Source organism: Pungitius pungitius, chromosome 1 (assembly GCF_949316345.1).
Source record: "Pungitius pungitius chromosome 1, fPunPun2.1, whole genome shotgun sequence".
In the NCBI taxonomy this organism is placed as follows: Eukaryota; Metazoa; Chordata; class Actinopteri; order Perciformes; family Gasterosteidae; genus Pungitius; species Pungitius pungitius.
In genome coordinates, this window is record NC_084900.1 from 5,981,919 (window position 1) to 5,997,787 (window position 15,869).

General features: G+C 45.9%; 1 protein-coding gene across 2 annotated transcripts in view; it reads left to right on the plus strand.

Moving 5' to 3' along the window:
- The window catches only part of LOC119222185 (glucosidase 2 subunit beta-like), a 71,480-nt gene that overhangs the window by 12,693 nt on the left and 42,918 nt on the right, over positions 1–15,869 (plus strand). For both annotated transcript variants that reach the window (XM_062560874.1, XM_037478586.2), the window contains exons 6-8: positions 5,111–5,252; positions 9,956–10,025; positions 12,911–12,989. In XM_062560874.1, coding sequence (XP_062416858.1) covers positions 5,111–5,252; positions 9,956–10,025; positions 12,911–12,989 — 291 coding nt within the window. The remainder of the gene's footprint in view (positions 1–5,110; positions 5,253–9,955; positions 10,026–12,910; positions 12,990–15,869) is intronic.

A 15,869-nucleotide genomic window follows, 5' to 3' on the forward strand; every position in this document is an offset into this window, starting at 1 on the left:
TGAGGCCCGGCCGCCGCCCCGCCAGACCCCCCGAGACCCTGAGGCCCGGCCGCCGCCCCGCCAGACCCCCCGAGACCCTGAGGCCCGGCCGCCGCCCCGCCAGACCCCCCGAGACCCTGAGGCCCGGCCGCCGTTCCGGCCGCCCCCCCGAAGGACCCGACACATGACCGCCATCACCCGGAGTTCCCCGCGCGGTCCAGGATCGTCGGGTCCCCACCCTCTCTCCCCTTGTCTGATTTTCTCCGGTTCTGCTCCCCTTTAGGACCGTCTGGAATTCGGTCCTTGAGGGGGGGGTTCTGTCACGGTTTGGTCTCTCTTCCTGTTTTAGTTTGAAGTTTCATGTTCCTTGTGGTCCTGGGTTAACTTCACTTCCTGCCTTGTCCTGTGATTGCCTGAGTGTTTCCACCTGTGTCCAATCACCTGCACCTCCCTTGTGTATTTAAGCCCCGTGTGTCTGTTGTCCCCTGTCGCGTCATTGTCTTTGTCAGTCCTCGTTGGTGCACGTTCCGTTGAGTTTTGAATCAAGAGCACTTTGTCGGAAGACCCTGCGTCTGAGTCCTGCCTGCCTGCCTGCCTGCCTGCCCTGCAACCTGCGCCAGCACCGACTCTGACAGATGTCATTAGGAGTTTTCTCCGAGTTCTTCGGTTTATCTCATCTGGCATCAGGAGCAGCACTAGTGCTCCTTTTATTAGTAATGATGTCATTAAGAGTTTTCTCCGAGTTCTTCGGTTTATCTCATAATATCAATGAAAGTTAAATTAAAAAAAATCTGGCATCAGGAGCAGCACTAGTGCTCCTTTTATTAGTAATGATGTCATTAAGAGTTTTCTCCGAGTTCTTCGGTTTATCTCATCTGGCATCAGGAGCAGCACTAGTGCTCCTTTTATTAGTAATAATGTCATTAAGAGTTTTCTCCGAGTTCTTCGGTTTATCTCATAATATCAATGAAAGTTAAATTAAAAAAAATCTGGCATCAGGAGCAGCACTAGTGCTCCTTTTATTAGTAATGATGTCATTAAGAGTTTTCTCCGAGTTCTTCGGTTTATCTCATAATATCAATGAAAGTTAAATTTAAAAAAATCTGGCATAAGGAGCAGCACTAGTGCTCCTTTTATTAGTAATGATGTCATTAGGAGTTTTCTCCGAGTTCTTCGGTTTATCTCCTAATAACAATGAAAGTTAAATTTAAAAAAATCTGGCATCAGGAGCAGCACTAGTGCTCCTTTTATTAGTAATGATGTCATTAGGAGTTTTCTCCGAGTTCTTCGGTTTATCTCATAATATCAATGAAAGTTAAATTAAAAAAAATCTGGCATCAGGAGCAGCACTAGTGCTCCTTTTATTATTAATGATGTCATTAAGAGTTTTCTCCGAGTTCTTCGGTTTATCTCATAATATCAATGAAAGTTAAATTTAAAAAAATCTGGCATCAGGAGCAGCACTAGTGCTCGTTTAATTAGTAATAATGTCATGAAGAGTTTTCTCCGAGTTCTTTGGTTTATCTCTGCTAATATCAATATCAATGAAAGTTAGCAGTCTCTCTTTGGCCACCGCCTCCGTATGAGACAGCGGCATACTTCGTTAGCTAGCTAGCACTGATTTCTGCTTACGTTAGCACGGCTTGTTGGCGCTCTCCCAAGTTACTTCACTATATTCTGCTCGTCCCGGGTCTCTGTCCCAACTCATGACATGCACACAGGGTTCGAAATGACTTAGGACTCTTGGGGGGTCCCCTAAAACTATAAAAAAATACTGAAGACTACCTTCCTACACTATATACTGCAGGCAAAATTATATTGACATATTTTGAAGGTGAGATAATGGTCTTGGGATGTTTTCCATGGTTTGGGCTGGTCCCAGTAGTGTAGTGGTGTCTGGAGAAGTGGATTGGCTATAATCAAACAGGTAACCCTCTAATTCTGGAGCAACAAAGTTACAGCACCTTATATAAATCCCTGACATGACAAAATGGAAAACAGGTCATTCTTTCCTTGAGCAAGGAAGTTAACTAAGTTACCTAAATCCACCAGGTGTCCTCATTATGGCAGCACCATGCACCTTCAAAGGGCTTGATGAAATACAAATGGTGTTTCTCATCCCTTATGTTAATGGGATTTGTAAAACAACTAGCCGCTTTTTTTTTTGGTTAGTAAAAAAAAAGGAAACGACAGTGAGCTCAACATTAAATGAATTATTAATAATGTAATAACAACGTATAACAAAGTCTTATTTCACCAGTAAATTACCGTTTAACGACAAAAACAATGGGAAAAGCTGGCGAGGCTAATTTCAAGTGAACGCAACATCTGTTTGTTTTTCAGACAACGGCAGCTACAGACTGTTCAGTGAAACACACACACTTTACACCGTCTGTCAGTATTTTAACCGTGGTTGCTCCATTGACATATTTTATTTATATATATATATATATATATATATATACACTTCAGCTGCTAGCTAACGGTAGGCTAACGTTACCTGCTGTCTAGTGTAGTGTTTACTAGCGTCCCGTGCGGCGCTGTTTCACTTCCCTCTAACGTCCGTTTTCGGAGCATCAGGGAGAAACCGGAGGCATTTTAGTGGCATCTAAATAAGGCACCGAAATCAGAGTTGCTATTCGGTCTGGTAGATAACGGCCGTTAAGACACCTGTACCGTATTAGCACCGGGTCTCGGACCCCCCCCCACCCCAAAAACATTTTCCCATTCAAAACTCACAGACTTGAATTAAGTCCTCGCTATCTTTCGTAATCACTGACTGGACCATTAGGTTGGTTTGCTAGCTTTGAATAACTAGTCTAGCTAACTGCTAACTGTCTGCTGTTAGCTGGCAGTTTGTTTGGCATATACACGTACAGCAAGAAACGATGACAAACGCACTCTTCTAATCATCTAAGTTAATGCAACTTTTGATATAGGAACACCAACTCCAAATATTTTACTATAATAAGCAATTATTATGGAGATATAAACATAATCGAAGCACTTACGGGACTTTCATTAGGGTTCTTTAGATTTCACTCTTTGTGAGGCTTCGTTTTTGCCGCGTTCAGTAACCACGTGTCTGCATCACAGACTGTACTGTTTACTCCGGAGGACCACGACAACAACCTGTGACGCTATTAGCTGCCCTGATTGCTGCCCAATCGCGCTAGGAAATAAAGTAATTTTTTCTTATAAATATAAAACGTCACTAAAGACCTATAATTACACAATCATTTTCAATGTTAAAAATATTTTTCGGGGACCCCCCAAAATCTAAAAATAAATTATTATGGGGGGTCCCCAATGGCTTATGGGGGGTCCGGGACCCCCTCAGACCCCCCTCATTTCGAACCCTGCATGCACATCAATATGTACCGTTAGCTAACCACGGTTAAATCTACACCTCTCTGCACAGTGGATGACTCCTGAGCTACTATTTATATGGCCATCAAACGTCTCCGGTTACGTATGTAACCGTAGTTCCCTGAAGGGAACGAGACGCTGCGTAAAAACGCTGTGGGAACGCCTCTGCCTGACCGCCTCTGCGTGACCGCGTCATGAAGCACGTGTGAAATCCAACCAATGGCGAGCTGGTACATCATAGGCGGGCGACGCCGGGACCAGGACGCTATATAACAAACCGCTCAGCCATAACACTAGGAAAAACTTCACACGCACTAGATGAAGGCACACAGATGAATGGTCCTGCCTTTCGGGTCCCTTTATAGCGTCCTGGTCCCGGCGTCGCCCGCCTATGACGTACCAGCTCGCCATTGGTTGGATTTCACACGTGCTTCATGACACGGTCACGCAGAGGCGTTCCCACAGCGTTTTTACGCAGCTTGAATTCCCTGAGAGGGAACATGCTGGTGTCTCGTACGTTCACAAAACCACGGTGTGAACTATTTGCGCTGCAAGTATGAGAGCGTCCTGTTCATAATTTAAGCTTCTCTCTTTAAAATGATATGAATTATTTTAAACGTACCTTAAATGAACCACATGAAACAAGTTTCCAAAACTTTTGTGATTTAATTTTTTTCCAGGTTTGTATGAAGCCTGGTTGAAAGAATAGCTGTGTCACGTGACGCCGTTATGGTTCAGATGGCTGAGACCAACTAACAAACTGACAGAGTGGAGTATCCATGGTGAAGCTGCTCACAGACAGACAGTGATTTACACAGAATCCACACCTCAAACAAATGCTTTCTGGAGCCAAACTATTTGGGGTAGCCAAAAAATAGTGTGATTTTAAGAGACCCAAGTCTCTACCGACCGCATGAAATTGTTTTTTTCTAGAAATGAAGCCTGAAAAGTTAATATATTGTGGCCTGGAAAGGTAGTCATCCCCGTCGGTATCAAGCAGAATCCATCACTGCCTCATGAGAGTCTCCAACGCGAGGACGCCCCCCCCCCCCCCCCCCACACACACACACACACAGGTAAACAAGGAGCCGCTGCTCGTTCATATTAATTGGCCCATTACAGAGAGTAATGATAGCTTGTGCTCGGTTGTCAGAAGCTGTCCTGTTTAGTGTGACGGCAACGCCTCCTGACAAAACAGTCCGCTGAGCAGCTCTGGCAAAGCTTCGGTAAAACACAGTGCTGGTCGTGGTCTTGTTGATCCAGGCCCGACTTTCTGTACAAACTTTGTAAGTGTTGACTGTTAAATGTTTAACGTTCCCTAAGTGATTATGTAGTCGCGACTGTTCAGAACGTGAAAATTTTATTAGGTTGTTTTAGGTCTGAATCAACAGATTTCCCTGGAGCTACAAATACATCAAAATGATCTACGTTACACAAGAAAATGAGCAGCTCTACGAAGCACTTGATTACAGTGCAGGCGTTAATGCTCAGTTAGGTTTCTCTCTGAGGTATTAATGTTAATATTGAACACCACACTCTCCTGAAGTGATTCATCAAAGATAATACACCTAGCATGCAAATACGCATCACTTTACAGTACAATTATTACTTGATTAGTTTAGTTACCTTTGCACAATTCTATCTCAAACTGTCCTGAATCCGAGTATACTTTTTTTTGTGTAGTTATACAGAACGACCATCCCCGCTCAAGCTGTAACTGAATAGAATAAAGCAAATCCCGCTCTCCATTGTGTGTCGGCAGGCGCAGCTCCGAGAGCTTCAGCAGGTAGCCGAGGACCTGCAGATGAAATTGGAGGAACGCCGCAGGAAGAAGCAGGAGGCCGACCGACTCAAAGAGCCGACGTCGAGGGCGCCGGAGGCCGGGGACAACGATGGCGGCGGCGGCAAGTGTCTCGCCACCTCTTTAACCGCGCCGTGATTCGGCTGGAGTCCATTCAAAAGCAATCTGCCCCGGTCCCCCCCAGCGGCATCGCTCCGCTGTGTAGATCACAGGTCACTGCTGCCGCTTCCCAAAGGGGCGCCTCCCCCCCCCCCCCCCCCCCCCCCCGGGGGGGGTCCTCAGACCTTCGGAGAGGGAAAAAAAACCTCCCTCATCGCTCACACTTGCGTATGTGATCGTACAGAAAGTTGGATGGGGAATGGGCTCAATCATTTTTTTGCACACTGAAGTCCATAGTGTGGGTGTGGATGGGTGTGTGGGTGCTGGAAAGCACGGTGTACAGATCCTTTTTTTTTTTTTCAACATGGGTCATTTCTTTAGTCTGTAACACGTACGTCTGCTGGTTGAATCTCGTAATCAAAAGAAAAGTTGCCACGTCCCTGATGGCCGTTGATTGTACGCCTCGTGTCAAACTGGCCCTCAAGTTGGACTTCTGATGGCAGTAAAGGTCATTCGACTTCGCCGGTTCCTCTGAGCATACATCCATCATGCTTTCCCACTGTCCCGGCTGACCTCTGCCAGGCGCCCCCCCCCCCCCCCCTCCCCCACCTCCATGTTGCTGAGGCTGTCATTGTTCGCTTCCATTACTGCTCGTCTTCAGGGCGTAACAAGCCATCCATCAAGGTTCTTGTCCGTGGTTGCGCGTCTTGCCCGCGTCGGCTATCCATCGATGCTTTTATCACGCAGTTCTACTGACAGCTAGTGTGTGTGTGTGTGTGTGTGTGTGTCTGTGTGTGGTGCAGAAGTTGAAGGAATATTCCAGTGACTCAAAAGCATTTTCTTTCCTGCTCCCAAGTTGTGGAATTACATGTTGACTAAAAGGTGAATTTTGGTGAGTGCTCCTTTAATCTGCAGACAGTATTTGGCAGAAGCTCTACTGTTATTTTGTTGGAGCAGGTTGACACGGCTTTAAACAGGCGGGTCGCCGCAGAAGTCTTGCCCTAAACTCATCGTGATTGATTTGTTAAATTCCACTGGTAAATTTGCATAGTAAATCACAAAGTTAAATGCCCACCGTTTTTCTCCATCTTCTAACCCTTCGTCGTCGTGTAACCGTATCTTTATGATGCTGGACGCCCAACAACATTCTTTAATGTCCTTTAAGATTAGTTTCCTCTCAAGTCACTGACTGACACACACGTATTGTCCAAACATGGCAAAAAAATTTTTTAAGACCCACACGGATACATACTGTTATCTCAATTAAATCTCCCATGAAAGGAAACGTTTTGGTCCGTGTCTGGAATGTAAAGAACGAGCAGCTGACCCTGAAAACTACAACCGAGCAGTCTTTTTGAAATTGATTCATTTTTTTTTTTTACTGCTGCTGTCGTTCGAGCGCGTCTCCGGGGCTCCGCGCGCACTTTTTAAGGGCCACGTTGTTTGTACCCTCAGAGGAAATTGCACTTTCTCTGCGCGCTTTCGGGCACAACGGAACAATACCTTCGACGTCGTCGCTGCGGTCGCGTTGCGCGAGAAAAAAAAGGACGTGTCAGCGACCCGCAAACGTGCCGTTCCACCATCCAGCTCATAATGCACCGCATCACTGTATTATTCCGTTCTCAGAATGCATGCACATGGCACACTGTGCTTTTCGCGAGTGAGCCGTGGCCCAAGCTCAACACCTGTGACTCTGCCTCACCGCGCAAAGCATGCTGGGGGAAATATCCACTGGATGACAGAGGCTTAGATGTCCCGAGGTCCCGTTTGTTTGTCTCTTTCTGGAAGGAGAGCCTTCTTAATGGCAGACTTCAGTCAGCTTTCGGGGGGAGGGGGGGGGGGGTTCACGCGGAGTTCTCTTCCTTCTCCCCCCCCTCCCCCCATCGCCCGAGTTAATGGACCGGTACACGAAGCCCCCCCCCCCCCCCCCCCCCCCCCCCCCCCCCGCCGTCTCAAGACTTCCGGTCGGTAATCCGCCGGTTGACCTGATTTCTCCGGTGAGTGCAGTGAGACATCTCGCGTCCCACTGCACTCATGCACGTTGTCTCGTGGCGTGCATTAGGTGCACTGCAATGGCGGGGGGGGGGAAGGGAGGGAGGGGGGTCAGATATGGGCATCATTCCACGTTGGTTCTTTTGAATTGGAGAATCGCCCAATTTCCGCTGAAAATCAGGTCAATCATTTTGTTTTCTTCTAACAATTGATGTTGTTTCTGTTTTCTTTGTGCCCATCCCCTCTTGAGTCTTTTGTTCATTACTAAATCCAAAAAACAGACTGTGGCCCGGCAACTTGTTCCTGTCAGATGGCGTTGTCAGACGGACCATAACATTTGGATACACGCGACCACATGGGCATTCATTTGGTACATGACGCGAAGGTTTGGGACCGATACATTCTCACAGAATGACAAAAGCTGATCTGTTCCCCTAGCATTCTTCAGCCTGGGGGAGGTAATTAGTGTTTTAAGGGAAGGTGATAACTGGTTTTGAATTGTTTATGAATTCATTTCACTAATCATTTGCACAGGCCTTGAAGAATTGAAGTATTTCACAAGAAAAGGGCGAATATCTGGAATAAGGCATGATGAAGTTACCTCCATAATTAAACTAAAAAGTGTGTTTTCAGAGTACCAAGTCCAATGAATTTGCCACATTAATTCTGTCTCATTTGTGATTTTGGATTTCAATTGCAATCCTGGTCCACTTTACATGAGCAAGCGATAGATAAAAATAAAAAAAAAAATGTTTGATTTTCTATTGCACTCTGCAATGTTCTTTACAGTGCTGCAGTGTTTTTCTGAACTAACGCAGCGTGAGTCACTCTGTAAACTGCCGCCATCTGATGCACCGTTTAGCTTTTCAAAGCGCTTCTTTGCACATTCCACCTTTTTTATATTTACACTCTCGACTGTGCTCTTTAAAAATAAAGGCTCAACACCTGCAGCCTTTTGGTACATCTCCATCTCAAAGCCCCCACCCCCCCCCGCTTCCTTCCCACAGGGGTAATTTCCTTCCCTCCAAAATATTGCTCACACTATATATACAAAAACAAGCAAGTGTGCGTTGTGTTGGCCTCTGAGTGCTGTGCTTCACAACAACAAAGGAGGACTGTGTGCGGATAACGTGGCCGACTCCCGCTGATGTGTTCCCTTTTCCTCCGTTCTCTTTGTTCCTCTCATTTTTTTTTACGGGTATGACGTGCTCGCCATCGCCAGGGCAACATGGGTGGATGAGTGATGGTGTCCATTAGTAAACACGGCCCCCCCTGTATGTGCCATCGGCCTAAAGAGCCGACGTCTTGCACCGCCTTCCTCGCTGTTTTTATTTATTTTTTTTTATTTCCATTCACACCCTCTTGCTCGCTCATCACTTATTTTTCCATATTGTACCCCACTCTTCCTCTTTACCTTTTATACCACACACATACACACTACTCCGTATTTTTCTTCCTCTCCTCCCTTCGCCATCCATCCTCCTTCTGGTTGTTTTTCAGAGCTGCAGCTCTGCAGTAGGAGGAGGAGGAGGAGGAGGAAGAGGAGGAGGAGGGATGAGACCATTTCTCTTCCTCCTTTTGTGCACTCATTTTTTTATTTTTTTTGCAAGACATGGGGTTCAGAATGTCAAGCATTAGGTTGGGAATAGAGCGCCGTTTGAAACATGTGGATAGGCCACTAATATGACAGATTAATGTTTTTTTTTTTTTTTCCAAGCTCCTTCGTACATGTTTGCTGCCTCGATCAATATTATTGACGGGAAAATGTTGTACGATCTTGTGTCTTAAAAAACAAAAAAAACAAAAGAAGAACTCCCCATCCCCCCCAAAAAACAACCAAACTTTATGAATAGGATTTCAAAGTTAATTTTGGTATGGCTGCATTTATTAACTGGGATTTAGTTTATCTTTTTTTCATACACTCCCACTCGACTGTACACTGGGTAAAAAAAAATAAAAAAAAGAGCGAAAAAAATGCTAATTCCACAATTAGCTTTTCTGTAATTAGTACGGAAAGGTAATTGCGGCGGATGTGCAATTAGTATCATGTAAAGTGCTCTTCCCCAGACTTCAGGGCCAATCAGTTTGCCCCTTTTTAACATTCTCCGTTGTGCGTCTGCTTGTGTGCGAGAGAACTTCCTCCCACTTCGATGAATGCGATTCACATTTTTTTTTTTTTTTGCATCTCTTTTTCATCTCCCTGTGAATATGAATGGAGGAGAAGGGAAATCACTGTCACACCAGCCGTTGCAGCACAAAGCCTTCTGATTGCATTTTGGACTCTGACACACTTTTTTTTTTTTTTTTTATTCCTACAGGGAAACCAAATGTTCTCGCACAGCGTGACTGACTCTTTGCCTGATTGCCCAACATGCTCCTCCAATCCCCCCCCATCCCTCCCCTCCCCCCCCACCACACACACACACACACACGTACTGACACACACTCTCCGCATTTTTAGAAACCAACTCTAACTCGGTCCATCTCTTTTTTCCCAACTCTCAGTTTGCATTCAGATGGATTCATGTTTATAGCTGTGATTGTTGATTTAAAAAAGCAAATCCCACACGGCTCCGTAACAGAAAATGTTCCCTCTTTTGTTATGAGTATTTGTGCTTAGAAGCAAATCAGCTTGACTGGTGTCTTTTTTTCCTTTCTCTTCTTTTGGTTACAACAAACTTTGCATTAATCCAGATACCATTTTTTTCGTTTTAGGTCTTTTTAGAGGTCAGAACAGCACAGTAACCGGCACTTTCAAGTTACTGGACAGCAATAAAGATGGAAGGTAACTAACATACAGCTTTTCCTTTTCCTGCATTGACAGTTGAAAAGCTTGTGACTCTATTTTTGTGTTTTGCCCCATGCCAACCCATTAAGATGACTCGTGACACAAGGACAACCCTCCACAATCCATTCTTGTCAGCCCTCAAATTCTTTGTAAAAATGGAAACGTTTTGGATTCAAAAAAAGATTTTCAGATGCAAAGATCCACCGGTTTGCCTTTTTTTTAAACCGTCCACTGATGTTTTTGTGATGAAACAGTTTTTCCTGCCTAGAATTTTGTCTCTCGTCAGGGTGAAAAGGTTTCTGTCACAGTATTGAGATTGCCATGAAATCCAATACTAAAGAAATTTCTTAAAGCATATTTGCTCATTTGGGGCCATGTTTCCTCCTGTGCTGTTTAAAAAGTGCTTGAAGGCCGAGGAGTGAGGAAAGAAAGGGAACAAGGTCGACGGTTTCAAATCTTCTTCTTTCAGAACTGTCCTTGAACAGTGCACTTCAACATGTGCAGTTTGACAACTGCATACTAAAACGAGCCAGGTTTATTGATGATGAATAAGTCTGACCAAATGTTTCAGTTTGCAAACTGTGCCTAATTATTTATCGGCTAATTTCACTTGCAGAGAAGATTTATAAACAACCCTCTGATGTGTGCATGCAAACAAAAGGTAGCTGGATGTGACGCTATTTGCTTCACATCCAACAAGTTTTTCTCCTTCATGCTCCTGCACTGCTATCCCAGCCTTTATGATTGAAAAAAAAACAAAAAAAAAACACAAAAAATATCATTGCTCCTTAAGCTAACCAGGCATATTGTCCGAGAAAGGAAGCCGGGTATCGGGCATAATAAACTGAAAGCGCCATCAAGTCCCAGCGCACTGAGGTCGAAGTGCTTGTGCAACGATTTCTTCTTCTTCTTCTTCTTCTTTTTTTTCCCTTCTTTCTTCCAGGGAGCGCAATGTGCCCACTTATGCATTTTCCCCCCGCGCCCCGGACGCGTGGCTATTATTCAGCCCCTCCAGCCCCCCCCCCCCGCTCCCTTCGACCAGCTCCGCCTCCATCCGTCCACTCCATCAGCTCCGCCAGACGCGCTTTAACAAACGCATTACCTGGGTAGAAAAATATCTGCGAGCGCCGCTTATTTTTCTGCACGGCCGTCACTTCGGTCCGTCAGCCCGACGGGAGGCGGGGGAGCCCCCACCCACCCCCGCCCCCGCCCGAGGCCAGACGAGTATTGATGACCATTTGAATAAAACAGGGAGCGGTGGCTATGTATGGTACGTCACCATTTTTTGATTTATTTTTGACAAAGACAACGCCCAAGTGTCAATCTTGATTTTGGTTGCTGCGACGACGACGAATGCAAAAAGTCCAGAGTCCCCCCCCCACCCCCCTCCCTGGCAACACCTGATGCTCGCGCCCAGCGATTTGCTGACATGGAGCCGGATTAGCATGCGCATCGCCGGCTCCTTGTCGTGTCCCTAACGGCTCTTGGCTCAACGCTAGCCCGTCTCTTAATCCGCTCAATTGGAATTGCTAATTATCTTCGATGCAGATTCCCAGATAATTGTTCTCTCACTCATCCCGTGAACTAATCAAATTTTTGCGTCTATTTAGCCACCAATAATTGCTTTCCGGACAAAAAACAGGCCCTTTTTTTTCTTTTCTTTTTTTTTTTTTCTTTTTCGCCAGGGCGTGAATCCGCTCTGAAATACGTGGAGGGACAAGTCACAAGCTAACGGGCTGCTGATTATCATCATAATTGTATTTGAAAACAAATATAAAGTGGCAAAGTTATTGTTGCTAGTACTTAGTGAAGGTATGTCGGAAACTTTCTTTCAGTTTTTCACTATTGTGGGTGGGGGGCGGGCACCCTGGTCATTAAGGCGGCTCGTGGTCTCCGTCCCCATTAGTTCAGCCCGAACCTTCCGGAGCGCCGCCGAGCCCCCCGTGTGCCAGCTGGCGGGCAGTTGGCAGAGCCCGGTGCAGGATTAACTGGTACCAGTACGCCACCCTATAAATAGACTCCACCAACTGCTTCAGGAAATGAACCGTGATGGAAGGCCTCCCGGAAGGCCCCCGCTAACAGGTTGTGCATTTTCATACCCTCGTCTCTGTCAGGATTACAGAGGAGTGAGCACCTCCTTTTTAGGATCCATATATATATATATATATATATATATATATGTGTGTGTGTCTGTGTGTGACACACACACATATATGATACACATGATGATTGGAGTCGAAGCCGGTTTTCTTCACACTGCTCTGCAGCCTGTGCCCCCCCCCCCCCCGCACCTCACAACAGAGAGAGCCATTGTTGTCCTCCAGCACTTACCCCGGGCATCGATCCTCTGTAGCGGAACAAGCTATTTGGCTTTGTATGTTGCCGCGCACTTCCGCTCTCGATGGACTCCCATCACCCCCCCCCCCCGGGATTGATCCGCCCTGCGCCGTCATTATCTCGCCTCGGCAACGTTCGTTTGGGTGGAAGCCGAGGAAGACCCCAGCAGGGGAAGCGCGGCCGTAGAAAGAAAAAAAAAAAAAAAAGATCCAAGCGTTCCAGGATGAAAGGGTTGCGTGCGAGGTTTGGATTGCGGGTTTTGTGTTGCGTTGTGTTGTTGCGCCGCGTGGGGCAAACGGCGCCAAAACGCACTCAATGGCCTGTTGATAAAGGCCAAACTTGGCAAAAGAATGAGCTCACACAAGTAGAAGGCAATACGCTTGGGCTCCATAATCCATTTACTTTTTGTTTATTTTTATATATATATATATATATATATATATACTCAACACAGGTGACTTTCGTTTTTTTTTTTCAGTAAGAGGAAATGTCCCCATAGTCTAACCCACTTCTGCTATCTGTCGTTTTTTTTTTGTGCACAACAGCATAACTGTGGATGAAGTCCAGGCTAAAGTGGCACTTGTCCACGATGAAGAGCGCGTTCTGTCTGAGGATGAAGCGGTGGTAAGTTTTATTCTTTCATTCACGCGGTCTCTTCCACAGTGCCGGTGAGTTTCCAGCGTTGGCCTTCATGGAGTCTTTGTGATGTACTTTATATTATCCAAGTGCATTGAATGTCAAGTTCTCTATTGGAGTGGACATCCTTAAAAGGCTTTTATTATCCATCTTTTCCTTAGTGTTAATAAATCCCATGAAATGATCACACACACACACAATCTTTTTTTAGAAATGGTATCTTGGTATTATTATTAAAATAATACGAGACAATTGTTTGAATGTTGCGGCGTTGCTCTATATGTTGTGTGTGTGTGTGTTTGGTGCGCAACGCGACAAACCGCCAGGTGGTGAAAATCCGCGTTGTTGTTGTTGTTTTTTGGGTTGTTGTTTCCGCTGGCAAACGGGAAGACATTTTCTAATGGATCCGACCGCATCAGAAGCGGATGAATCCGAAATGAGTATGCATGAGTGTGAAAATGTGCACTTCACTGCAGCCACAACGAAAGCCAGGCACAAATTAAACAGGCGCTGCCGTTGACTAACATGTCATTTGCATTGGAACTGACAAGCAGCCCGGTGTTGGCGCCTTAATCGGGGTCCTAGGGGCCAAACGAGAAGTTGATTCTGTGCACGGTGAGGGATTTGGAGAAACACTTTTGGGGGGGCCCCATTACCATCCATTAACTCTTTTCTGTCGCCTCCCGGGCTCTCGGAATACCTGGGAGAGAGAGAGAGAGAGAGAGAGAGCAAAAACACGGCTTTCATGGTAATGTTTTAGCGGGAACACGCGGTCAGGGAGAAAAACACAAGTTACTTCCTCATCCGAAGGGGCCCTGATTACTCTTCTTCCGCTGCACTCGGGGGATGATGCCTGACGTATTGATTCCTGCCCGCTTATTCAATTTTTTTTTACATCTCCACACTCCCCCCCCCGGGAAAAAAAAAGAAAATGCAGTTTCCACTTCAGCGGCACCAGATAATTCAAGAACAGAGAGCATTTTTTCAGGAGAACAATTTGATGATCAAAGGAGGCACTCCAGTCGGAAGGAGGGGGGGAAAGGAAAGGGATACTCTGATGTGGCACTCCCCTCGGTATGCCGTCATTATGTTGAAGCCCTCCGGTCCTTCACCGTTAATGTAGATTCAAGTTTATTCGCTTTTAGAAGGTAATCATAGGTATTCAAGGAGAATGTCTTGTCAAGCAAATTGCACCATTCTCGTCGAGTTGTCTCCTATTTTTTTTTTTTTTTGTTCAAACAAAGCACAGAGATCTGAACAGATTCGACTTTTCAAATACTCAAACTGAAGCATTTGGCAAAGAGAAGCCTGTCCTCTCTTTTGTCGGTAAACGCGGTACAATCCATTCTCGGGGGCCCTGATGTGTGACCAAGCTTGGACTACAGCTATGTGCTGGCGCACAGAGCTCAGGGAAATTGCCTTTCTCTCAAGAAATGGGCTTTTTTTTTTTTTTTTTTAGGTGAAATTCACTTAACCATCTACTACCCCATCGCCTCCCTTCCGAGGCCCTTAATCACTCAGCCTAAACCCACAGAGTGTTCTCGGATAGTTTTTCTTTTAAATAGAACAAAATGAATCCCCCTGATGGGGCAAAAAAAAAAATTGTTTCAGACCGGAGATGGATGACAAAAAAAAACAAAAAGCCCACGTTACAGTAGGTGCATTGGAGGTTGGGATTTAAATCTCCCTCTTTGTTTCTTCTTCAGTTAAATAATAATATTTGCATTATTAGTAGAAATGAAGACAGTGAGGCTTGGGTGTGGTGGTGCATGGACCAAAGGGAATAACTGGCTTCAAGAAACTCCTGAATGCTAGTAGTACTCAATGTTTCAATCTTTTTCTCCATTCACACTTGTATCTACAGGCTGTAATCTTCTACTGTGCTGTAAACTAGTACAGTGTAAAAAACCGGGGGTGCTCTTTAGAGCTTTATATTGAAAAGAACCTTTTAATGTTCTTTTCGTGGCCGTTCTAGAGGAACTTTGACCACCCTCCCCGGCTTTTAACCCGATACATTTTGGTCGTTACAGGTACCCAGTTGGTAATACTGCAGATGAGAGCTTTCATCCGTTTGCTTCAGGCTTAATGGCTCAGTCCGCTGATAGGTAGTGATCTAATGGGCATGTATACTAACCTGTAGTATTACATAACCGCATGCTAGCGTTACACCCACTCAAACATGGATGTATATTCAAAATGTAACGTTTTATGTTTTTAGATGTTTTAGTTGAGCAATAACGTCATAAAATAAGATGCCGTGACTCTAAAGACCAAAACTACCCGAGTAGTCACAAAGGGGATAAAGAAATCAAATGCAAAAAAAATAAAAGAATTCAAAAGTTCCCAAAGGAGATTAAAGCAGAAAGCCCCCCCCCCCCACACCTTTTTATCTCTCTGACACGTTGCTGAGCGACAGAGGAGCACCTGGTGCACCTCGGGTGCAGACCCCCCCCCCCCCCTTCACCTCACCCTTCCCTCCCCCCCTCGGCCCCGACATCCACGGAAAACAAACACCCGGCACCTCGCCGTCGGCCTCCCACCTCGGGTCACTCGCTACTCGCGCCATCTGTTGGGGGGGGGAGGCCCACGTTTGGCCTTCGCCGCCGCTGAAGCCTGGGGGGGGGGGGGGGGGGGGGCGGACCCGGCATATTTGCATTCTTGTTTAAAGACCCTAACCTCTTGGCGGACCTGACGGGGGGGGTCACACTTGACGCGTCCAGAGTCCACGGCCGGTGTCCCTCGGTGATGTCTCGCCAGCGTCCAGAAGGGGGCAGCAGGCCTCTAAGTGAGAGAAAATGAAGGTTGGGGGGGGGGTGGTTGTGGAAAGTCACATTCACAGGTCATTTAATCTCTTTGTTTTGTCACGGG